Raw genomic sequence first — 26,093 nt, 5'->3', positions numbered from 1 at the left:
GCATTCAAATTATACTTTAATGGTTGATGACTGAAAAATGATGCTGACTGCGAATTGCATCAACTATTTAGGAAAATCAGTAGAAAAAAAAAAATATTATTTGGATAGTATGGAATGTGGTGTAAAGTTGGTGTAACCCATCAATAAATTAATATACTTTGTAAAGCACTGCACAAAATGCTGGTGCTATATAAAGGCATTAGATGAATAATGTTGCTTTTTACTTCTGAGACCTGTTTAAATCTTTCCTCTATTACCCCCAGTGTGAAACGGCCCTTATTGTCACACAATTGATTTGTCTTTGCAGGTGACGACAGAGAGTGGGTGACGGAAGCTCAGAATCCTTCTTCCCTCCATCTGTCTGTGGGACAGAAGGCCCAAATCTTCTGCAGGATGCTAAATGCCAAAGAGATTCTGCATCACAAGTGGAAATTCTACAGCTCCAAATCCAAGAAGATGGAGAACAGTGAGAGAGTGACAGTCACACCGGACTCTCTGATAATCGACCCTGTCACACCTGCTGATGCCGGGCTGTATATTTGTTCAGTGAAGGATAAGAGTGGCATGCGATACAGAGGGAAAGGGACAAATCTGACCGTCACAGGTGAGGAACACCCACTATAAAGTGGTTTTCTTACAGACTTTTTCTTAAAGAGTAAAGGCAGCCATACACTGGTCGATTTGCCATCAGATTCGACCAACAGATAGATCCCTCACTGATCTAATCTGATCAGAGAGGGATCGTATGGCCACCCTTACTGCAAACAGATTGTGAATCGATTTCAGCCTGAAACAGATTCACCATCTGCTGAGCTGCCGCTGTCGCCTGTACCCCGCCCCCCCCCCCCGCATACATTACATGAAGCCTGGTCCCGGCATCTTCTCCGCATCACGGCATCCGCGTATAACTTTCTGTCACTGTACTTGCTGTCACTGCGGTGACACAGGAAGTTATGCTGGATGCCGTGATGCGGAGAAGATACCAGCCGGGAGCCAACTTCAGGTAATGTATACCTGCGTCGATCAAACGCCGCTAGCGAATTGCTCCCTACCCGCGGGCGATCGACGGTAATTTCCCACACAGAGCGATCGACGGGATCGATCTGTTTCGGGACGAAATAGATCGGAATTTAGGTGAACGATTTGACAGCAGATTCGATCCCCGTGATCAAATCTGCTGTCGATCGGCGGGTAATCGGCCTAGTGTATGGCCAACTTAACTGTTAGGCATGAAAAACAAAATCAATTCTCTATTTCTATCTGTTGATCATATAAAAGGAATGCTAAAGAGGCAATCGTAACTTTAAAATCAATCTTACTTTTTTTATTGTAGAGATGAATCCTCATGTCCCCAGCTCCTTAGTACGCAGCCAGTAATCAGCCGCAAGAGAGAAGTTGCAGTGCAGGCTGGGGCGGAGGGAGTTTCTGCACAGACACAGCTAGTTCAGCCTGATTGGCTGCAGCCTGTGTCACACTCTCACTCCTTTTCCTCTCATTGGCTGCCTCCCATGACTGTCCGTGTCTGCCCCCTCCCCACACTCCAGCCCGACAGGCATCTCCGCTGATTCATGTGGGCAGTGGCTGCCACCACCACATCGCATCCATGGGGACCCCCGTCCCTGCTACCATTTCCTTAGGGATTCCCTGCCTGAGACATAAAGCTCCCTATTGGTGTGGGGAGGAGGGGGGAGTAAGGGAGGAAATTACCTCACCATTGGCTTCAGCTAGAGGGAGTAAAGATGGCCCCTGCCAGCAAACAGAATTCCATTTACCTTTTTTATTTTATAAAGTTCACTGAAATCAACACTTGGACCATGCAATACACGTTATGTAAGTAGAGCTAGTATATATATATATATTATTTAAATTGAGGTCAATGTCCCTTTTAACCACTTCAGCCCTCAGTCGTTTTCACTTTATGCATCCGAGCAATGTTCACCTCCCATTAATTAGCCTATAACTTTATCACTACTTATCACAATGGACTGATCTATATCTTGTTTTTTCCGCCACCAATTAGGCTTTCTTTGGGAGGTACATTTTGCTAAGAGCCACTTTACTGTAAATGCATTTTGACAGGAAGAATAAGAAAAAAAAGGGGGAAAAATTCATTATTTCTCAGTTTTCGGCCATTATAGTTTTAAAATAATACATGCCTCCATAATTAAAACCCACGTATTGTAATTGCCTAATAGTCCCGGGTATTACACTATTTAAATTATGTCCCTATCACAATGCATGGTGACAATATTTTATTTGGAAATAAAAGTCACTATTTACAAGCTCATCATTTTAAAAAATATAAATATTTCATCTTTACATTGATATTTAAAAAGTTTAGACCCTTAGGTAAATATTTACATTTTTATTTGTTTTTGTTTTTTTAATTGTAATGGGTTTTTTTTGTTTTTTTATTAAACATTTTATTTGGGTATTTTTGGGAGAATGGGGTGTAATTAGTAATTTTTTAATGTAAATGTGATTATTATTATTTTTTTACATGTAGATGTAGTTTTACTTTTTGGCCACAAGATGGCAACCTTGAGTTTGTTTACATGACGTAACATGTACGCTTAGAGGGACGTAGGGGGATGTAAGAGGCAGAAAAAGTGAGGTGTCAGTGCTATATAAATATTAACCTCCTTGCCGGTCCAATTTCCGCCAGCAAGGAGGCAGCGCAGCACTTTTTTTAATTTTTTTTTCAAATCATGTAGCGAGCCCCGCTGGGCGGCGGCATCCCCCCACCCACTCCGATCGCCTCTGGCGATCAGAGTAAGCAGGAAATCCCGTTCAGAACGGGATTTCCTGCAGGGCTTCCCCGGTCGCCATGGCGACGGGGCGGGATGACGTCACCGACGTCATGGAAGTCGGGATTGTCAGAGGGAATCCCGATCCACCCCTCAGCGCTGCCTGGCACTGATTGGCCAGGCTGCGCAGGGGTCTGGGGGAAGGGGGGCGGCGCGGCGGGTAGTGGCGAATTGGCGGGTAGCGGCAGCGATCGCGTACCACACGCAGCTAGCAAAGTGCTAGCTACGTGTAGGAAAAAAAAATTATGCAAATCGGCCCAGCGGGGCCTGAGAAATCCTACTGCGCAGGTTACCCCGAGCTCAGCTCGGGATAACCGGCAAGGAGGTTAAATGTGTAATTACCTAGAAAATCAGCCTGCCAGCGCTGATCGCTGGCTGGCAGGCTGTTCGCTGGGGCCCACTGCGTACACTGACGGGAGCTTGTGCTCATCCGAGCTCCCATCAAATCTAGCTCCTCTGCTCTCTACTGCCAGGTAACTGGTAATGTTTAACTTTAAATACATATGGCAGCCTCCATGTACCTCTCACTAGTGATGTATGTGAACAAGCAAATCGGGTGAACCGTCATAGATTTCAATTGGCATGTGAATTTTACAGGAACTGTTTCTGGCCACAAAAGTGATGGAATAGTTGTTTCAAGGGGCATAACACCTGGACTGTGGCATTGCTGGAGGGGGATCCATGGCAAAAGTCCCACCAAAAATTACAGAGTTGACACAGAGTTGTGTTTTAATCTCTAAAGGGCAGAAATCACATTACATTCCTAAATTTGTGGAATTAAGTGCTTTAAAATGTCCAGCGTGCGTACACGGCGATAAGGTAGAGTAAGGGTTAGGCCCGATTCACACTGACAGACGCCACGTTTAATGCACCGCAAACAACCACAAACAGCTTTATTGATAATGTGAGGTGAACAAATCATTGTTTTTACTAGCTGACACATCCCGGACATAAATGTTAGTCTTCTCAGCTGCAATCTTTGTGTAGTGTTGTGTAGTGGCTGCCGTGCTTGTGCGCACATTCGCAGGAGTGCAGGCGATCGTGGTTTTCCAGCCACTATGGTCAGCCAGAGGTATTTCAACGACAGTTAAGTGACCAAAAAAAAACCACTGATTTTGCAGTGAGGTGTTATACAGGGGGCAGTAGTGGGTACTAGATGCCAGTAGTGGTGTTGAAGGATCATTGGGTTATGGTCGGTGCACTATTAGGACCAGTAGACCTGTCTCCAACAGCTAATGGGTGTACTGGACACACAGAATTGCAATAAACAATAGCAAGAAAAGAAAAACAGCCCTTAGAAGGATGCACTACTGTAGCACTAAGCACTGACTGCACCTGTCTGCAACATCTAAAGTGTGCTGTGTGGACACACTGAACCGCAATATCACAAGACCAAAACACAGCCTTTAGAAGGGCTCTGGGATTATGTAGTTGGTGAATTGGTACTGTGGCAGCAAGAAACTCCACTGGGGACACAGAACACAGGCCTAACTAACGCTTTTCCTATCTACAGCACACTGTCCCTGATCTGCCTAGCACAGAAGCCAAACACAGACTGCAAAATGGCTGCTGTGCTGGCATTCTGATAGGTGGAGGGCGGTCCAGGTTGGAGGGATAGCTGATTGGCTGCCATGTGTCTGCTAACTCTGGGTTGAGGGGTCAACTTTTTGCTCCATTATAATGTAAACTATTTGCCAGGCCGACAGTTTGGCCATCTCTACCTCTCACTTCAGTTGTTTTTTAAAGAATGTAGGCGGGGTCAGCTCTCTACTTACAGGAGCCAGCCAGGAGCTTCGTTATTCTTGTTGGAAAATGTTGAGATATGCAGTGCCCAGAACTGTGAAATGTTAATGTATTCACATTTACTTTCTTGTGCATGAAAAATCATGAGGCTGAATCTTTAAAGGGAACCTGAAATGGGGTCACAACAAAAAATAACATGCCTGGGGCTTCCTCCAGCCCCCTCCAGTGTTATCGCTCCCACACCATCCTCTTCTGACTCCCTGGTCGCCCGAAACTGGCCCCGAAAAAATCTTCCAGTCTAGGCCAGTCGGCAGGTGCGCTTCCCTGTCTCGCTCCGGTCGCCGGAAGCATTCTGCCCCTGCATGGTAGTACTGCACAGAACGCTCCTGACAGTGTGACCGCCACAGGAGCGGCGCACGCAGCCAGGCCACACATGCACAGCTGGCCACAGACCAGAGGACCTTTCCGGGGCCAATTGCGGGCGATCGGGGAGACAGAATAGGATGGCATGGGGGTGATCGGGCTGGAGGAAGCCCCAGGTATGTATATTTTTTTCATTGTGGCCCCATCACAGGTTCCCTTTAAAGCTGAAACTGATGAAAAAAATTCCTGCACATTTGGTAAAGCTCTACTGGTTTGCCTGGGATTGTGCAGCGCATGCATGTTTATTTTGATTGGTTATCAGCTTAAACAGATTTTTTTTTTTATCTAATTCCCAGCAACCCCCAGTCTGACTGTGACAGAAAACCTACAGGAAGCGCTCCTGACCTGCAAAGCTGAGAAATTTTACCCCAAAGATCTGGAAATTTTCTGGAGCATCCACCCAAATGTTCAGATTGCCGAAGACCGGACTGACAACCAGGATGGGACGGTCAACGAGATATCACGCCTGAAACTCAAAGGAGGGGTGCAAGAAGAGGACTGTGCTTGTCATGTGCGGCACTGTACACTGCGCGCCACCTTGTACCGACCAGGTGAGTGCTGAGTCCATCACACAACATCCAAGATGGAGGCCTATAAAATAGACTGATCAGGTCCCAGTAGGATTGAGGGCCTTTTTCCCCACTACGATTCGCGATTTGATTCCGATCGCTGACGGATTGCAAAACGCAATATACATTAAACGAATGGAAATGGCAGCAGCAATTTCCATTTAGTATGAGCCAATTGCGTCGTAATTTTGGTCCGAGCGCAATCGTCGTACTGCCGCGTTTTGGAATACGATTGAGCTTTACTATACTGAGTATAGCAGCTCAATCGCATATTGGAAATTGAAACACGATTGTGATTGCGTGTCATTAGTGGAAAAGTGCTCTAAAGAAAACCAGAGACGAAGCTTGGAAACACATACTTACCTAAAGAGAGGGAAGCCTCTGGGTCCTAACGAGGCTCACTGTCCTCTGGTCCCCTGACACTCACCGGGACCCCCTTTAACATCAGGACCGCACCCCTCTTCTGTCAAGAGCATGGCCATGCCTGCGCACTAGCTTGTGCATGGGTGACTCCAGGTTACTGCGCAGGCGTGGCCATACTCATGTAGACACAGTACAGCCACACCTGTGACAGCAGAGACGCACAGCCCTGAAGTGATTGCCGGCAAGGCCTTATCGCCAATCTTCTGGGGTCTGCGCTCAGTGACGGGAGACCAGCAGAAGCCTCTATAGGATCTAGTGGCTTCCCTCTCTTCAGGTTAAGTCAATCAAAAAGAGCTGGCACATCCAAGGTCAATCTTTACTGGTTCCATATAAAACATATAGCCAATGTTTCGGAGCCACGTAAGGCCCCTTTGTCAAGGCTTAATTTGCTTGAGGCAAAAAAACTGCCACTGTAAACAAGCTCCTGTAGGGTTATTGGGGAAGACTCCTCTAGACACTCGCGCACAGCGAGGTGTACCAGCACTATGTGCACACGCCGGTACACATCGCTGTTCGCGAGTGTCTAGAGGAGTCCTACTGTTATTAACCGTACAGGAGCTCGTTTACAGCGGCAGATTTTTTCCCTCAAGCAAATTGTACCATGACAAAGCGGCCTTACGTGGCTCCGAAACGTTGGCTATATGTTATATATGGAACCATTAAAGCTTCACCTTGAATGTGCCAGCTCTTTTTGATTGAACATTGTACAGAGGGTGTCATCCCTGTTTCTCCAGCTGATGCGCCTCCCCCTAGAGACAGTTGGATCCTGTAGTGTGTGCGAGACGATACAATTACTGTTATCTCTTTAGGTAAGGCTTGTGTAACGATTGTGGGATTCTCTCCGTGATCAGCGCACAAGACGTGCGCTGACACTGCGGAAATCCTCCACAAGCGTGTAATTTGAGGGAACCCAGCAAAAGGTGCAATGCACCTGTAGAGGGAAATTCCTGTCGGCAGGTGGAGCTGTGGAGTGCAGAGGAACAGCTCCTCTGCCCCCCCACACACGCCAGACAGGAATTGCACGAAGGGAAGAAACGCAGGGCAAGATAGCCCTGAAAGGGAGATTGAGCAAAGGGACAGATTGTATGTGTGTGCACCAAACTAGTCGCCAACCCGCAACGGTGCGCACATAACAGCAGATATGAAGCAGGAACGCAATCGCGAGAGAGGCGATTGCCAGAGGTGACACAAGGCTACAGCAAGGCAGAGCACGAGAGTAGCAAAGGCACAGCAAATCATACAATGAGAAGACAAGGAAAATAACAAACGCTAGCTAAACGCGAACACCGCACTCATTCGCAACAGTGCACGCGTTTATGTGCGGTCTCCGCATGATAAGCACAACAGAGACAAGCACGCCTAACTAACCACCGACAGACAAACATGCAACAGAGGACGCGAGCGCTTGCTTAACGGTTACCTCACCGAGCCTCCAGCAAGCGTTCGTAGCAGACAAGACAGACACACGAAAACAGGAACAAGCGAGAGACAGGATCCACAGCACTAGCGAAAAGAGGCCAGTGCGATCCAGGGAGACAGAACAGAAGGATCCACAGCACTAGCGCAAAGCGAGTGCGATCCAGGCAGACAGAACAGAAGGATCCACAGCACTAGTGCAAGAGGCTAGTGCGATCCAGGAAGACAGAACAGAAGGGGCTACCAGTAACAACCACTGTTCAGGTTAGCACCCAGACACACAGAACGATTTCCTGTCGACCACCGCTGGGACAGGACAATCGCAACAGACAAACAAAACAGATAAGCAATCCTAACTGCACTAGGGAAACCTGCCTAGTGCAGTCCCAGGAATTACTCTAAGCTAATCTTCAAACAATGAGCAAGGCTGACACTCTCCGGAGTGTTTTACAGGAACTACCCCTCATGACCAGCCCAGGTCTGTGATATCACATGGTACATATAGAGCAAGCCTACAAAGGATGTGGCTAGGCAATCTGCATGACAAACGTATGCAAATTCCTCAGCAGCAAGCTGCAAAACTGACAGAAGGTCTCTCTTACAGAGACCTGCAGAATGCAGACCTGAACAGTGGTCAAAAGGCTGCCTGCCTGCGCAGGCAGCCACGAGGATCCTCACAGTACCCCCCCCCCCTCTAGGGTCGGATTCCAGACGAGCCTCTAACCTGATAATAGCAAAAGACTCTAACTGAAGACTCATGAAGGTCAGGACAGCCCGACAAGGCCAATTCCAGAGTCAGCCCACCCGAAACCGACCTCATCGGAAGGAGAAGCCACCGAAACATGCCCATCAGTACCACAAGTCTCAGTGTAACACCCATCAGGACTGTGAATGCCAGAGAAGAAGCCATCGACACCCACCGAGCCATGCCCACCACCTTCCAAGGACCGTCCAAAAATACCAAACCTGCCACAATACCCATTCAAAGTGTCCCTTTCCACAAAGCACCCACTGCTGATCTCATCCAAGGTACCAGGAAATATTTCTCCCAGGGTCCAGAACACTTTGAAGCTACGCAGAGATCCCAGGAGGGCAGAACGATCACCAGGCTCACACGAAGAACTATCAAGAACCCCTACGGAACCAATGACAATTCCGGATTCAGAATTACCAGGACAAGCATCAAGACCAGGGCCTTCAGGGACCACCTCTGGGTATGCAGGCAGAGAGGCAACATCAGAACAGGTTTCCACCGAGGAAGCATCTGAGCAGTCTGGCAACCGAGACACACTTGGGCTTTCTGGGTCACCAAACACATCGGGGTACCCTAGCCCAAGGGGAACCTCAGGACATGTCGAGGAACTGCCAACCTCAGAGTCCGTCACGACCAGACCAAAACCAGAACCGGGCAGAGAATCATCATGAGCAGTGGTCTCAAGCACTGGACTTTCAAAAAAAAAAAACTCGGACTCAGGCTTAGAAGTCTCAGTGACTGTAATGGTATCTGACAAAAACTCATCATTGACTACGAATAACTGAAGCTCCACAAGAGCTGCAGAAGTAGTCAGCATGGCAGGAATGCCTACTGAAGTGGGCAATACTTCAGAAGGAGTTGAGGAGCCAGAGGCATCTCCTATAAGTTCTGCACCCTTTGGGAGGAACTCAGAGACCTCCAGAACATCAAACAAAACCTCAGGAGCATTGACCACACACGACTGAAGCTCCACCAGAGCTGAAAAAGTAGCCAGCAAGGCAGCAATCCCTACTGAAGTGGGCAACACCTCAGAAGGGCTTGGGGGGCAGGAGACATTTCCAACAAGTTCTGAACCCTTTGAGAGGAACTTGGAGGTCTCCAGGACATCAGACAAGACCTCAGGAACATCATTTTCCAAGTTTTCTAAGAAGGATTCTGAACTATCCATGTTACAGGGCAAAACTGGAACTTTATTTTGTAGACAGGGCAGATGTCCCAGGGAAGGTTCCACCATAAACTGAGACTGAATTTCATCATCATGAGCGGAATGTACAGGAATATTTACTGGAACACACACTGACTCCCTAACTTTAATCTCGCTGCACCCAGAATTCTGCGTAGCAGTCAAACTAGCTTGCAACTCCAAAACTGCAGAAAAACAGGTGAGTATAGTAGCAATACCTAGATGAGCCTCTAGGGACACTGCAGGAGACTCTAAACAAGGCCATATTAATTCATCCAGAGTACAGGGTGCAGAATCAGTATTTTCCTCAGAACAAGAAAGGGACTCACAAATGTCAGCGCGAGTGAAGATCATGTTTTCATGCATGGTACAGGGCAGATTCAGAGAAAATTTCTCTGGGCAAAGCAAAGAAGCTTCAGCATCAGATTCGCAAAACCGAAGCGCTGTCTCACTCTTAGATTCGGCTAACAATGTCAAATCCGAGGAGTCAGAACGCAAAACTTGCGAATCAAAAATCGCTTTAGGTTGTGAAACTGACGCTTCCATAGCGCAAACCTCCGCGATCTGCGGAGCAGACTGTAAGGTGTTCAAGACAGAAACACTGGAGCAACTGTCACCAGGCAACGGGTCCTTACAGGTGTGAACAGGTTGAGAAATAGCGACAACATCAGGAAAAACTTTATTAGACATATTAATTTTACTTTTGATGCTGCATAATTTAGGAATTTTCCCCATAGCAGGATCACAGATGGAAGATCTTAAAGATTTGTCTCTGAATGACAAGGGGTCCCACACATCCTTGAGAAAACTGGCACATTCATGCTGATCACAATCTGCAGGAACATCAGAGAAACAGGCATCAGATCGCATAGATTCAAACTGCACGCAGTCAGGAGAGAATCCTCCAGGATTTGCACAGGAATCAACCACAGTGGTACACCCACTCCTTTCAGATTGCACAAAGTCAAGACTCACATGCTTTACCCCAGAAAGGCAGGACCAATCATCCGACAACGATGTCTCTTTATTGGAATCCATTGATTGGTGTGTGTGCAACTCATCCAAAATCGTCTGCCATACATAAATCATCAGATCCACATCACCCTCGTCACATTCATCGGAATCAATCAAAAGGTACATAGAATCGAGACAATCATTCAAGACATCTTCGCTTTTTGCGATGTAAAAATCGCAAAAGGCTTTCCAATCAAAATCAAATTCCTCCATCAAGGCCCCAATGTCCCATGAGGCAAATGGAGGTTCAAACAGGCCAGTATCCAAATAATCTCCATAGGGGTGGAGTTCAGGAACAAGAACAGATTTTTTAACTGCTTTAATGTAGTGTGCGATCCTACCTATAGCAGGATCCACATAAGCTTTGGATTGGGGCAAAAAACCCGGAGACTGAACAACATCATTATCATACTGAATGGTTTTGCACATTTCAGACTTGACAGAAATAACCTCTTTATTTGTGGTTGCTATGGGCAACGGATTTTTCCGCTGGGAAGCCTTCCTAGATTTTTTACGTTTAGAGGCTTTGGATGGCTGCTTTTTGGATGAAGGTGAGCTGTTAATGCAATCTTTGCAGACTGAGAGATTTTGCATTGAGTAGATGGAACAGCTGATTGAGTTGCCGACAACAACTCGTTAAGGGGATATGGTAACTGAGGTAGTCTCAGCCAATTATGAATTGTAAAGGCCAAGAATTCCAGGGGTCTTTGACTCAGGGTGGTATGATCTAACACATCATAAGCCCACTTTACCGTTTTGCCCCCAAACAGAAGGTAGGCCATTTGGGGGGCCCAGGTAGATACTGGGGTGCATTGGAATTCAGGATTCGCTAAAAGTTTAGTGCACTCAGACAAAAATTCATCCGCTGTTTCAGGTTCAAGCTTTTTAAATCTCTTAAAGGTACAAGAGCCATATTCGACAAAATCGTACAAATCGAAAATTCCCTCTACAAAGGGAATTTTGGTTGGGCTGGTCATACTGTAACGATTGTGGGATTCTCTCCGTGATCAGCGCACAAGACGTGCGCTGACACTGCGGAAATCCTCCACAAGCGTGTAATTTGAGGGAACCCAGCAAAAGGTGCAATGCACCTGTAGAGGGAAATTCCTGTCGGCAGGTGGAGCTGTGGAGTGCAGAGGAACAGCTCCTCTGCCCTACCACACACGCCAGACAGGAATTGCACGAAGGGAAGAAACGCAGGGCAAGATAGCCCTGAAAGGGAGATTGAGCAAAGGGACAGATTGTATGTGTGTGCACCAAACTAGTCGCCAACCCGCGACGGTGCGCACATAACAGCAGATATGAAGCAGGAACGCAATCGCGAGAGAGGTGATTGCCAGAGGTGACACAAGGCTACAGCAAGGCAGAGCATGAGAGTAGCAAAGGCACAGCAAATCATACAGTGAGAAGACAAGGAAAATAACAAACGCTAGCTAAACGCGAACACCGCACTCATTCGCAACAGTGCACGCGTTTATGCGCGGTCTCCGCGTGATAAGCACAACAGAGACAAGCACGCCTAACTAACCACCGATAGACAAACATGAAACAGAGGACGCGAGCGCTTGCTTAACTGTTACTTCACCGAGCCTCCAGCAAGCGTTCGTAGCAGACAAGACAGACACACGAAAACAGGAACAAGCGAGAGACAGGATCCACAGCACTAGCGAAAAGAGGCCAGTGCGATCCAGGGAGACAGAACAGAAGGATCCACAGCACTAGCGCAAAGCGAGTGCGATCCAGGCAGACAGAACAGAAGGATCCACAGCACTAGCGCAAGAGGCTAGTGCGATCCAGGAAGACAGAACAGAAGGGGCTATCAGTAACAACCGCAGGTTCAGGTTAGCACCCAGACACACAGAACGATTTCCTGTCGACCACCGCTGGGACAGGACAATCGCAACAGACAAACAAAACAGATAAGCAATCCTAACTGCACTAAGGGACCTGCCTAGTGCAGTCCCAGGAATTACTCTAGGCTAATCTTCAAACAATGAGCAAGGCTGACACTCTCCGGAGTGTTTTACAGGAACTACCCCTCATGACCAGCCCAGGTCTGTGATATCACATGGTATATATAGAGCAAGCCTACAAAGGATGTGGCTAGGCAATCTGCATGACAAACGTATGCAAATTCCTCAGCAGCAAGCTGCAAAACTGACAGAAGGTCTCTCTTCCAGAGACCTGCAGAATGCAGACCTGAACAGTGGTCAAAAGGCTGCCTGCCTGCGCAGGCAGCCACGCGGATCCTCACAGCTTGGATCCACTTTAAGAATCACAGTGGCAAGCTATTAGTTGTTACCGCTATTTGTAGCTGTATTTTGCATTGCAGGTGGCGAGTGGGTGCCTATGGCAGTGCCCAAACTTCCTCCACTAGTCGCCGCCCAAATTCCCTGCTTCCCTTTTTACTAGCATGCATTGTTTCTATTTATTGTGTTAATTGTTCCACTCCAGTACAGGTTCTCTGTTTATCCTGCGCTTGTGCCAATAATGGGTAGAGTGGATGTCTGCACTTGTATGGCGTGTCTTCATGTTGTCAGGCTATGGCTAACAACCTGTTGGCTTCAAACACGACTAAGATTGAAATAAAGGCTGTTTTTTAGAGCCCCGGGTGTTCTGCAGGACTTCTTGTTTTTATTTTGTTTTTGGTTTTTTTGGACAAAACTATAAAAAGCAGAATAATCAGCCCATCAGCATGGATTTACTAAGGCAGACTTCTGAAACTTTGAGGGCACTTCTGAAGCCACAATTTCTTTTAAAAAGGAACGTGTACAAAGAACTGGACAGTGGCATGGTGGAGGGTGACCAATGGCGAAATATTTGTCAAAAAATAGTACGTATTTCACACAGAGGCTTTTTTTTCTTTTTCCCATGCTAAATCCCAAACATCAAATATAGTTTCTCAATTTTTCAAATAAAGTTCTTTCGAACAGCTGCCTAGAAATGTGTTATTTGCAGCCACCTTCACGGAGACCAGAAATGTGTGACATTGAAAAAGTATCACATTTTGAAGCTTTTTGTGACCTAAATTAAATATTTCTTATATTTTAACTGCACATGCCACATTGCCAACGACTTGACATTAAAGCAGCGCTGGGCAAACTACGGACCGCTGTTCCTCCGGCCTGCCGACGCAAAGCCAGATCCCCACTCACCTCGCTCACCGATGTCCCGCGTCGCAGCTCCGTGGCAACAAGATGTCACATGACGTGACGTCAGTTTGCGCCAGTGTATTACATGCTGACACGTCCTGATGTCACTTCATGTGACGTCCTGTTGCCACGGAGATGCGATGCGGGACATCGGTGAGTTTGAAACCCCCCGGTGCCCACTCGCAACTCTAAGGAGGGAGGTTGGAATTTAAGGAATGCACCCCGCGGTCCACACAATGTAAACTTTGCCCAAGCCTGCTATAAAGCCATGCCATGCTTCCTGCCCCACCGAAATAAATGCCAGTCTTCTGACATTTTTAAACATTTTATGTCTTTAAAATGTTTACACTTTAAGGACGCGTTTGTTGCGCACTGCATTGCAGCATAGGCCTGGAGAAGGTAGCAGGCAGCAGCCTAAACATTTTAATTTCCTCCACTGTATGAGAGTCCTGAAATATCTGGCATTGTATACCAACGTTTTTTATTTTTATTAATTTATTTTTACATTAGGTGCAGGCCAGTGCCTAGGGAAATGGCTCCTCCGAGCAATCCAATTCGGTTGCAGGGGCTTTGGTAGTGGAGGTGTTGTTGCGGCTGACCATAGCAGAGGAGGATGAGGAGACGTTGGCAACAGAAGAGGTAGAAAACTGAGTGAGCCAGTCAACCACCTCTTCAGCATTCTGGGAGGTACAGGTAGTCTCCGGTTAACAAACGAGATAGGGACTGTAGGCTTGTTCTTAACACCTGAGTCCGTCGTTAAGTCGGAACGCTGTGCCTTCTCTGTCCCCTGTGCTTCCAGTGTCCCCCTCTGTGTCATCTCTGCCCCCCTCTGTGTCTCCTTTCTTGTGCCTCCTGTGCCCCCTTTTCTAAAGCAGAGTATGCGCATCAGAAGCCACTACAAGTATCACCTCATCCATGGTGGCTCCGGGCCAATCAGCAGCGTCCTCTCTCCCTTCACCATTCCTCCCAACGGCTTCACTAGTAGTGTCGCGTAATGACGCAATCAGAAGGAGCTGCGGGGACTATTTTTGATTCTGTCATTACGCGACGCTAGGGAAGCCGCTGGGAGGAACATTGAGGGGAGAGAGGACGCTGCTGATTGGCCCGGAGCCGCCATGGAAGAGATGAGACTTGTAGTGGCTTCTGCTGCGCATACTCTGCATTAGAAAAGGGGGCACAAGAGGTAGTCCCTGGGCTGCGTGATGTCATCGCGGCGGGTTGGCGGGCGTTCGTATCGGCGGATTGTTTGTAAGTCGGACGTTCGTAACCCGGGGACTACCTGTAATGGCTTTCTTCGGCAGAAGATCACACGTGCCACAGCCACGGGATGATGAACCACCACACCCTCTAGAGTATTTATTTGCTTTAGCTGCTGCTGCTTGGCCACCGGTGGTCTCCACAAGTGTACTTAGGAATTACCACTAATTGCTGTTAAAAGTTTTATCCTCCAAGGGGGTTAAATCAAGAATTTGAGCGTCTACCCTTCACCGTTCCATTTTAATAAAGATGGATCAGGAAAATCGGCCACTCCTGAGCTACTTTTATAGGGAAAAAAATGGAAATTCGATCAGATTTCTTGAAGAAATAAGAAAAAAGCTTTTTTATTTTGATTTTTATAAAAAATTGCATCATTTTATTGTATCGTGTGTGTGTGGGTGGCCAACTTAACTAAGAAAGCTTGGAAAAAAAGGCAACTGAGAGGTGAAATGATTAACATGTATAAATACATCAGAGGGCAATACAAAAGCTTGGCAGGTGAGCTTTTTGTCCCTAGGGTTGTAGAACGGACAAGGGGACATGATTTACACATAGAAGAATGGTGATTTTACCACTTTTTTTTAGAAAAGGGTTATTCAGAGGTTAGGATGTGGAATATCTTACCACAAAAAGTAGTTATGGCAAATACTATATGTGCTTTACAGAGTTTGGATGCTTAAAGGGAGCCTGTAGCAAAAAAAAAAAAAGTGCCCCTAGGGGTACTTTCTTTGGGAAGGGGAGGCTTCCACATCCTAAGGCAGCTTCCCTGGTCCTGCTCAGCAGCCCCGTTCCAGTGGTGGCACCTCCAAAAGTTGGCATGTCGGAGACTCGCACATGCATCTCGGCAATAGTCCGCTCAGAATTGGTTTCACTACTGTGCAGGTGCAAGCAGTCTGTGCCTGCACAGTAGCACTGACCAGATTGGGCCTGGCTACTTCTGCTGGATTAGGAGCGCGATGGTGGTAGCAGTGCTGCTCGGATACCCCTTTTCAAAATCCAGATTGAATTTGGATCTGGATACCAGATATCCGGATCGGATATCAGAGTTCAAACTTTTGCGATCCGAATCGGATATCTGACCTCAGTATCCGGGAGGATTCGGATATCCGGATAGCAAAATCAGAAGTGGCCTTTAAATTGCTTCTAAAACGTTTTTTTTTTAGGGTAAATGAGGCCTGTAGCATCATGTTTTTTTAAAGGGAAACACTAATTGATTATGTGGGGAGTTAAAATACAAAAAAAAATGGCTGTCAATTAACATCAGGACTAGGTTCCAGACAGCGGTCGTGCAGCCCACATTGTGTCCAAAGTCCAACCGCACAACTGGGACATGGCAGTTTTCAGCCCAGACACCTCCAAAAATGACGCAGCAATTGTGTTTTGGGTTAAATATAGGTGGTATCAGCACAGCAGCAGTGGCCTGTGGCACCCTGGCGGGGGGGCAGCACAGGCAGCAGGAGCAAGGGCAATGCAGCAGCAGCAGGTGTAACGTCTGCCAGGAGCATGCCGGACGTGGCACTTGGCAGTGGCACTTTGCATTTGGCACTTTGCATTTGGCACTTTGCATTTGACACTTGACACTTTGCATTTGGCACGTGCCAAGGGCCACATGCCAAGCGCCACGTGCCAAGCGCCACTTGCAAAGTGCCATGTGCAAAGCGCCACGTGCAAAGTGCCACGTGCCGAGTGACAGTCAGACAGCAGAGGAGAAGACAGTAGTGCACACTAACTGTCACACTGGCACTGCTCAGCAGCACATCAGTTCTGTAGTAAGCTAACACAGTAGTACTACTACTCTAACAACTAACTAGCACTGACTGCAGTACTACAGTACTAACTACACAATAACACAGTAATCCTATTCCCTAACCTAACCTACACTGTAGCTAAGGCTAGCAGGCCAGCAGGCAGCAGCTGGCCTGGTCTGTGCACAGCACACACGCATACACATAGCAGTTGCCTGCAGCAGCCCTGCAGCACACACTCTGACAGTCACTGAATGAAATCAAGCTAGCTACCAAACAATATAACAATAGTGTGTAGTGATAGTGAAGGGGTTAATCACTGAACAGCTTTAGATTTATCACTGTGTACAGCACTTGCTAGGCCAGCAGCACTGGAGCATGTCTCTCAGTGAGCAGTCACAAGCAAGGACGATATTTCTCATCATGGCACCCCTCCTTATTACACAGGGGGGCTGGCCAGGGCTCCCTTCTGTGATTGCGTGCTAGGGCTTAGGCTGGGAGCCCTCTGATTGGCTCAATGAGGTCAGGTGGGGCTGGCCAGGGTTCCCTTCTGTGATTCGTTGCTAGGGCTTCTGCTGGGAGCCCTCTGATTGGCTCAATTATGTCATCTCCTTAGTTACAGTATTCGGATTCGGATATCCGCGGATATCCGGGTATGCGACCAAATATCCGCATAGTGCTATGCGGATTTCAGCCCAGATGTCCGGAATCCGAATCCGGTCGGATAGCTGAAAAAAGTTCGGATATCCGGGTTACCACTGGGTGGTAGTGCACATGCGCACGGAAATCACAATTCGGGGGTCTTGGCAGTGGTAGGTGTCTGCGGAGGATGACTTGAGCGGGTTAGGACTAGAGAAGCGGGAGGAGAGGTGGATGAGTCATGCAGCAGAGTTCATGATAGACTGTAGCGGGGCTAAATGGTTATCAGAGAGGACACAGAGCAGAGAGTTGCAGTAGTCTAGATGTGAAATAATCAGGGGATGCACCAGAAGCAGAGCTGTGGAGTCGGTACAAAAATCATCCGACCCCTCAGTTTATGAAACCACCAACTCCGTCTCCAGGAACCTAAAATGGCTCAGACTCTGATTCCTCGACTCAGATTCCTTATTTTAATACTTACCAAGACACTGGATTTGGTACATAAATACTCAGACTACTTAGTTTATGAAACCACCAACTCTGACTCCAGGTACCCAAAATTGCTCCGACTCCTCAACTGCGACTCCACAGCCCTAACCAGAAGTTTGGTAGTGTCCTGTGTGAGAAAATGGCGTGTGTGGCAGATTATTATTGATTCTATATAGCACCAGCATATTCCGTGGCGCTGTACAACAGTATACAGGGTATAGCAATACAAAATAAACAATACAACAGTTATTACAAGACAGGAGTGGATTACAGATGATACAGTGGTTTTTTACGGTGGAGGCCACAAGAGGAGGATGGTTTGTCGATGGGTGGTTTGAATGAGGGAGTTGAGTCCGGTATTACACCTAGGCAGAGTGCCTGGGTGACAGGGGTGACAGGGGTGATTGAAGTGCCATCAACAGATATTGTGATGTCAGGCAGGAGCGTTGGATTGTGGGGTGGAAAAATGACTAGAAAAGGAGTGGTCATAGGACTGAGCCTTGGAGAACTCCAGCAGTGAGGGGACGTGGAGAGGAGGTGGTGCTGGAGCAAGACCCTGAATGCCCATGAATGAGAGGATTTGGAAAAGGAGAGGATTGTCCACTGTGTTGAAAGCGTAAGAGAGATCTAGAAGGATGAGACTAGAGTAGAGGCCTTTATATTTAGCAATTGCCAGGTCATTGGTTACTTTGAGTAGGACAGTTTTGGTTGAGTGGCTGAAGTGGAATCCAGATTGGAGGTCATTAGAGAATTTGTGGTGAGGTGAGGTGACGGACTAAGTCTGAGTAAACGTGGTGCTCAAGTGATCTGAAAAGAATGGGAGTAGAGAGATAGGGCAGTATTGGACAGGGAAGAGGGGTCAAGAGAGGGTTTTTTGAGTATAGGTGTGATGAGGGCTTGCTTGAGTGTGAATGGAAAGATGCCACCTAGAAAACTATGTAATTACCATAAGGGATTGTTTTGGCCAAAGAAAGTTTAGAAAGTGTAAAAAGCTTTAATGTGAATTTATCAGGCCAATAAACCACGGTCTAAGACAGGCATGGGCAAACTTGGCCCTCCAGCTGTTAAATAACTACAAATCCCACAATGCATTTGCCTTTATGAGTCGTGACTGTGGCTGTCAGACTCCTGCAATGCATTGTGAGACTTGTAGTTCCTTAACAGCTGGAGGGCCAAGTTTGCCCATGCCTAGTCTAAGATCACACATATACATATGTCTCATTTGTACATTTTTAGGCCTGGACTTACTTTTTAACCCTCTGAATCTAGTTTTTAATATGTGTTTTCTTTTTTGTCTGTAGGAAAAGTTGGGTCTTAAGGCTGTGGCCGCATCACGTTCTTCCTCTCCTGTCGGGAAGGAATTCAGAGTATTGAGGTGGAGAAGGATGAAGAGCTCTTCATTGAACTAGTCATGGATGACATTTCTAAGGTCCTCGGAAATAGATTTATTTTAGAGAGAAGAACTTTAACTATAAAAGAAGTGAATCCCCCAGACCATGGTGTGTATGTTGCAGAGGTTCATCAGCTCGATGGGAGCGTGCGCAGCTATCACTTCAGAGTTATCGGTGAGTCCCTTGGCAGCAGATACGTTTTATTCATGAATGGTGCATTACTGCCACATGACTAGTCTACTTTACCATCACCACTAGGGCTGAGCTCTCGGATTCCGAATTTCGAGTTTGCCATCGGAATTTGGCAGTTCCAAGTAAGCTCTCGAAACCCGAAAATTCGGCAATTCCGAGTACCGCATTCGCGTTTACATTGAAGTCAATAGTGCTAAATTCCATGGTTAATTGTAAAGCCCCCTTACATGCTATCATCACCAAATTTGGCATGTATGTTAAGCAGATGAGTAGGAACATGGTAAAAAAAAATTGTGAAAAGACCTTATAGTTTTTGAAAAAATCGATTTTAAAGTTTCATAGGAAAAATGTTTTTTAAACTGTGTAAAATGACACTGCTGCAGAACAGGTTACTGCATTCCGAGTTCTGTATACATATTGTATACATTTCATGAAAACAGACAGCATGGGGTCCCCCCACCCAAGCCTCCTTAACCCCTTGTCCCCCATGCAGGCTGGGATAGCCAGAATGCGGAGTCCCGGCCACGTGGGGCTTCGCACCCTGAGCTATACCAGCCCGCATGGTCCATGGTATGGGGGGGCTCTGGAGGAGAGGGGCGGCCAACCTCCCCCTCTCCCCCAGAGCCCTTGTCCAATCCATGAACAAGGGGCTCTTCCCCACCTCCGGTGCCCCAGGAGGAGGTGGGGGCCGCCGACGTCCTGGGGGGTTCATGGTGCCATCCGGGGTTCCCCTTTAACAAGCGGACCCCGGAAGCCGCCCCCTCCCCAGGAGAAATTAGTATAGGGGTACACGGTACCCCTTACCCATTTCAGCAGAGTTTAAAAAAGAAATAAAAACACGACAACGAAAAAAGTCCTTTATTGTTCTAAATTAACCAGGGATACTTACCTTGGGATAATCTCACGCCAGTAACCTCAGGAGTGGTCCCACGCCAGTATCCTCTTAGGACATCTCACCACCCTCCCACACTGACGAACTCCCACCACTCAATGGTCACAGTCAGCCTCTGGATTTCCCAGTGGCCATTTTGATTGCATCACTGTTTGCCGAAATTTCTTGTTTTAAAGGCAAAATTTTCGTGTTCTCAGCCTCTGCTATACAGATGCAGAGGCTGACTGTGACCATTCAGTGGTGGGAGTTAGTCAGTGTGGGAGGGTGGTGAGATGTCCTAAGAGGATACTGGCGTGGGAGCACTCCTGAGGTTACTGGCGTGAGATTATCCCAAGGTAAGTATCCCTGGTTAATTTAGAACAATAAAGGACTTTTTTCGTTGTCGTGTTTTTATTTCTTTTTTTAACTCTGCTGAAATGGGTAAGGGGTACCGTGTACCCCTATACTAATTTCTCCTGGGGAGGGGGCGGCTTCCGGGGTCCGCTTGTTAAAGGGGAACCCCGGATGGCACCATGAACCCCCCAGGACGTCGGCGGCCCCCACCTTCTCCTGGGGCACCGGAGGTGGGGAAGAGCCCCTTGTTCATGGATTGGACAAGGGCTCTGGGGGAGAGGGGGAGGTTGGCCGCCCCTCTCCTCCAGAGCCCCCCCATACCATGGACCATGCGGGCTGGTATAGCTCAGGGTGCGAAGCCCCACGTGGCCGGGACTCCGCATTCTGGCTATCCCATAGGGGACAAGGGGTTAAGGAGGCTTGGGTGGGGGGACCCCATGCTGTCTGTTTTCATGAAATGTATACAATATGTATACAGAACTCGGAATGCAGTAACCTGTTCTGCAGCAGTGTCATTTTACACAGTTTAAAAAACATTTTTCTTATGAAACTTTGAAATCGATTTGCTCAAAAACTATAAGCTCTTTTCGCAAAAAAATTTTTTACCATGTTCCTACTTATCTGCTTAGCATACATGCCAAATTTGGTGATGATAGCATGCAAGGGGGCTTTACAATTAACCGCAGAAGTTAACACTATTTAATTCAATAGAAATGCACTCGGAACACAAAAATTCGAAACACGAAACCCGTTTTTCGCATGCGGTACACGAAATTTCGACGAAATCGGAATTCAGCTGTTCCGATCAGCCCTAATCACCACTCAGTAGGAAACGTCCTTAGCTTATTTGAGTTGAGTACAGCTGTTGCTCTCTTTCTAGTCCATCAGATCTACTGTACCACATATAAAAGTACAGCCTTAGGAACGGGCACTGTAGCCAGATTGTGTAGCGCAAAACACTGGCATTTCAAATTCATTGTCCCTTGCCACAGCCCTGTTGAGTATAAGGCACTGGCACAAAAGACAGCAATTGCAGGTTATAAGGACTCTGCAGCACACAGACAAACCACAGGTAGCCAGCAGTGTATTGCAGGACATATAAAGCTTATTCAGTCACTAACGGCAAGAAAGGATAAGGCATGAATGCAAGGTTAGACCACAGAGCCACAAGTCATATGGTCAACTGAAACAAGCATGCTCATCGGGCCACAGAGCAGACTAGTCTACTGCCCAAGCAAAAGTCACCAGCTGCAGCAATTGAGGCAATGCAAATTTGTATGTATAAAGTAAAGATCGGACGAATCTCAAAATTCCTCAAATCCAAAAAGCTTCTTGAATATCTTGAATCTAACAAATCCTGTACATGAGAATAGTGTGATTTGTGTAAGAAATGTAGTTAGTAATTTAAACTCTTTATTTTTATGAACAACTAGCTGATGACACGGTGTTGCCCGGGTATGTATTTGGCTGGTGTTCTAACCCTACCACACAAACACTCAGTGACCAAGTTTGTGAGCTTTGGGGTCTTTGGCATAAATAATTTGTATATTCCCATAGAAATTAACTACTTTCACCTTTTGGACGTAGCTGCCATGTCCAACTGGCTGCTGCTGCACGCTCCCGTGCCGCCTCCAGTTATCCCGGAGATCAGAGCAGGGACAAGGTCCTCCAGCACCCAAGGCTGAGACACCAAAGTGCGCCCCTCCATCCATCCCACCTCAGCTGTCACACACGGATTGCTATTAGACTAAGAGGGCCACAGGGCCCCCAACCTCCCCAACACCTTAATATCTAGTTATCTGGCTTGCAGTCACTGCTATGTATCCCCTTTTCTTATTTCTTTCTGCTTCATACACAATTAGGAATGACAGCTGAATGAATTGTGCCCCCCCCCCTCCTACACTGCGCCCTGAGGCTGGAGCCTCTCCAGCCTATGCCTCGGCCCGGCCCTGCCGGAGATCAATGAATGGGTTAAGTCCCTGTTAGAAAGACCGATGGCTTCTTACAGAAGCCACAATCTTTCTAAAGAAAAAAAAAGTTTCCCGTTCTTCCTTCACTTCCTGTAAGCGAGAGTATTTTTTTTTTAATAAGTACAATTTATTACAGTTCAAATTAACTGTTTACCACCCACACACCAAAAAATACCCAAATAATTTTTTTAATAAAAAAAAAATTGCAATTAAAAAAACAAAAAAACAACCAAACATAAATAGTTACCTAAGGGTCTGAACTTTTTTTTAATATGCATGAGAAGAGGTAAGATTACCATTATTTTTTTAACCACTTAAGGACTGCAGTCATAAAACCCCTTAAGGACCAGAGCCTTTTTTCCCATTCAGACCACTGCAGCTTTAACGGTTTATTGCTCAATCATACTGTTAGAACCTGTTCTATATCACCTTGCTTCGACACCAGTAACTTCTTACAGTTGTGTCTCACAGACTGTGAGATCACTTGACTCTCCACACAGCAAGCAGGAGATAGACTTTCTCAGGCTTCTTCAATGTTTACGTTATTTATTCAAGTAACAGAAATACAGATAGATACAGTTTATCATCTCCTGGCAAAGCAGACTTCCATGTTGCGTTACAGCTGCGTGAGTATCTTCCTACTGAAGATACCCAGGTCTTCTTGTATCTACTCTATGTTACATCTAGACTACCTATGTACAGCATACATTATATCAGATTACAGAAAGGAAGAACATACTTAGAGGTCCCAGTCAGCCTTGCGAGCTAATGCAAAAGTAAGAAGCAGAGTGCCCTCTCCATCGCTCACTCCGGGTTTAATACCGACTAGGAAAGAGTTAAATATGACATCATCTTCGCCATCCCCTATATCAGTCTATTGGTGGACCCACTCGTGGTGTCATCATACACACCTACTCGATTAATAATCAATGAGGCATTTGCCCTATATGCAGGAATGTGGATATTTACCAAACATGGCTGATGTTTATTGTTCTAGTGGCGGTACATGCCCAGGTCAGGGAGACCTGCGGCCTTGTACTAGAACAGCTTCTTGGTATGTTCTAGTTCTGCTGACAGAACTGCAGATTTTCTCTCTCAGAGAAAATCCCCTTAAAGGGCCGATCTGCACTCCAAGCCTTTTTGACTAACTCAGTTCAAATAACTGAGGCCTACTTAAATTATAACAATCCCCCCTAAAAAGGCTTGATCCGCAGATCCCAACTTCTGAACCTAACCGTACCTGGTTTCTTTCCTTTATGTTTCACTTTTCGATGTTCGTGCTCACACAACTTCTCTGCTCTAGGCGGTTACCCCTGGAAGAGAGAGAGCACGACCTCTTGGTCTTCCTGTAACCAGGCTCTCTGGGTAGGCCCTACTTCTAAGTCCCTCTATACCACATGCTCAGCATTTGCGTCACTTGCGTATCACTCACAAACTTGCATGACCACAGAAAAGTGAAACTCGTTTGGTTGTTACACAATGGAGCAGTGCCAGGTGCCTTCTAAAAGAGCGCCTTTATACAATCAGCTCCATCACAGGTACTACTAAACCTATACCCGTAACCCTGTATATCCCTTAATTTAAAAATATTGGTTCATGAGATTGTTTATGAGGCACCAATCTCTGGACCAGGTTAATTTGATTTACGTAATTTTAACACGCAACCTCACCTGGATAATGATGCCTAAAGTTGTCATCCCCATCCAGACAACCAGTGGGTGTAGAAAGAACTCTGGAACTGCAGAGGCCCAGTCCGAGTGTCCCTGGAACATCACCGGAAACCTTTTCCACCAGGTCAGACTGGAACTCACCTGCTCATTTTTGTGTTCTACCTCGTTAAGATCACCTGTATCATGGTGAAATCTTACCTCTAACTTAGTGTACTGTTTGTTTAACCTTTGTAACAAAATGTGGTCGTCTTGGATCAAACCCTGTTCCCCTTTGTCCCATGTCGTGTTCTCTTTCAGGACGGGAACTACCCGTGAAACTTTGACCTTTAGAGTTCTCTTAACAATTTGAGAAACAACGTCATCCAACCTGGATGACTGGATCCATATGGGATCTCCACTCACACAATATGTTCCCCTTGGAAAATCCCCCTTATCGGAACAATTATGAGAATATACCTTGAATGTATCATTAGACCTTATGTTAAAAAACCAAACCTTTCCTTCAGCCACCGGAACTATCGGTTGGGCTTCAGGGTGGATCTTTTGAATGGTAGCCTCGCCTTCTGCGTTATTGAGCCCGCAGGCTTCTTCACTAAATTTGGCTTGCCCCGGCCAACGCAGGTACCTCTGTGAGAATTGCCCGCATGAGGACAACTCTACTTGTTTCACCTCCCTGTCTAGCACCAAAAAAGGTTGACCTCTCAGGTCCTGGTGTAAGACACGGGTTGAGGTGGGAACTAAGGAAGTGGCGGTGCCTAAAGGAATCTTGCACCATTTCCATTTGTTCACCCAAACATCTTGAAGCTGCCATGCAAAAGATCCTTCTCCAGAAAAATCGATATACCTCCCCTTGTCCAATGTCAGTTGTACAGGATTTTTTAGCATCTCCCTGACAAAATATGTCCCCAACTGTCCTGATTGGACCTCTTCCCCCCTTATGTCCTGAGGCACACTATGTACCTGAGGTCGGGAAGACTGTACTCTCTGCAATCTTTCAATTAAGAGTACCTCTTCACTTATTCAACTAGCATGAGGATAAGCGGCTGCATATGGACTGTGTAATATCGTCCCCTGTGGTGACCCGTGTGGTGTGAATGGGGTTCCCTGTGTTGGCTTTCCCTCCCCCGGGACCGCTCTCCCCACCCTCTTTGTCACCTGGAAATGTGGCTTGATCTCGATTTTTACTTCTTGTTTCGAGAACCACCAACCCTCGGCTTTCCAGCCTTTACGTGTGTATAGTTGTTTCAGAGGCACTCTCTGTTGGTAGCTCCAGAGTGTGATGTTGTCCCCTGCGTCTCTCTGGTAGGAGAATTGACGCCTCCTGCTCGTTCCTCTCCAATCTGGAACCATCTCACTATGCATAACCAAGACAAGGTACCCCTGAATCACACACTCCACCTTTTGCATGTACCCATTGTACTGCAGTGTACCTTTTAACAAACCTTTGGATCGGTGCATCGATTCTGGGAGTGTGGCATTCAATAGCAGATTTCCACTGCCATTCAATTCCCACTGCCCGCACCCCTGACCCTTCAGACCTTTCACCCACATTGTGCCATGAACTTTGTTTTCTCCTGGCACAAGTGCTCTTTTCCTCCATCCCTGCTTGGTCCATCTGTGCCAAGTGGAGGGAGGTGTGAAAGGATCAGTACTTTTGTCACCCAACATCAACATGTTTGGGCCTTGCATTCTCATTAACCCCTTATTATACATGAGAATGTCCTCTCTTCGTTCTCCTCGGACGAAATGGCAACCTAGGATCACCATCAGCACGGTACTCTTCATTATAAAAGCACCACCTTGGGAAAGAAAAACATTAGCACTTTAAATTGTAACCACCCCTGTAAAGCCTAAAGGTGCTCATTGGACTTTGGGCCCCTTAGCGCAGTTAGGCTACAAAAAAGTGCCACACATGTGGTATTGCCGTACTCAGGAGAAGTAGTATAATGTGTTTTGGGGTGTATTTTTACACATACCCATGCTGGGTGGGAGAAATATCTCTGTAAATGACAATTTATTGATTTGTTTTAC

At 46.8% G+C, this 26,093-nt stretch overlaps 1 protein-coding gene across 1 annotated transcript in view; it reads left to right on the top strand.

Moving 5' to 3' along the window:
* LOC137545198 (CD276 antigen homolog) overlaps nucleotides 1-19,023 on the top strand; it is a 77,714-nt gene extending 58,691 nt beyond the window's left edge. The window contains exons 5-7 of the mRNA XM_068266324.1: nucleotides 308-604; nucleotides 5,270-5,524; nucleotides 18,916-19,023. Of these exons, the coding sequence (XP_068122425.1) occupies nucleotides 308-604; nucleotides 5,270-5,524; nucleotides 18,916-18,932 (569 nt within the window). The 3' untranslated portion in view covers nucleotides 18,933-19,023. The remainder of the gene's footprint in view (nucleotides 1-307; nucleotides 605-5,269; nucleotides 5,525-18,915) is intronic.
* Nucleotides 19,024-26,093: the final 7,070 nt, after the last annotated feature.

This window comes from Hyperolius riggenbachi, chromosome 2, assembly GCF_040937935.1.
Source record: "Hyperolius riggenbachi isolate aHypRig1 chromosome 2, aHypRig1.pri, whole genome shotgun sequence".
Lineage (NCBI taxonomy): Eukaryota > Metazoa > Chordata > Amphibia > Anura > Hyperoliidae > Hyperolius > Hyperolius riggenbachi.
Note: the sequence above shows the minus strand (reverse complement) of the source record. Positions and strands in the feature narration are given on the sequence as shown.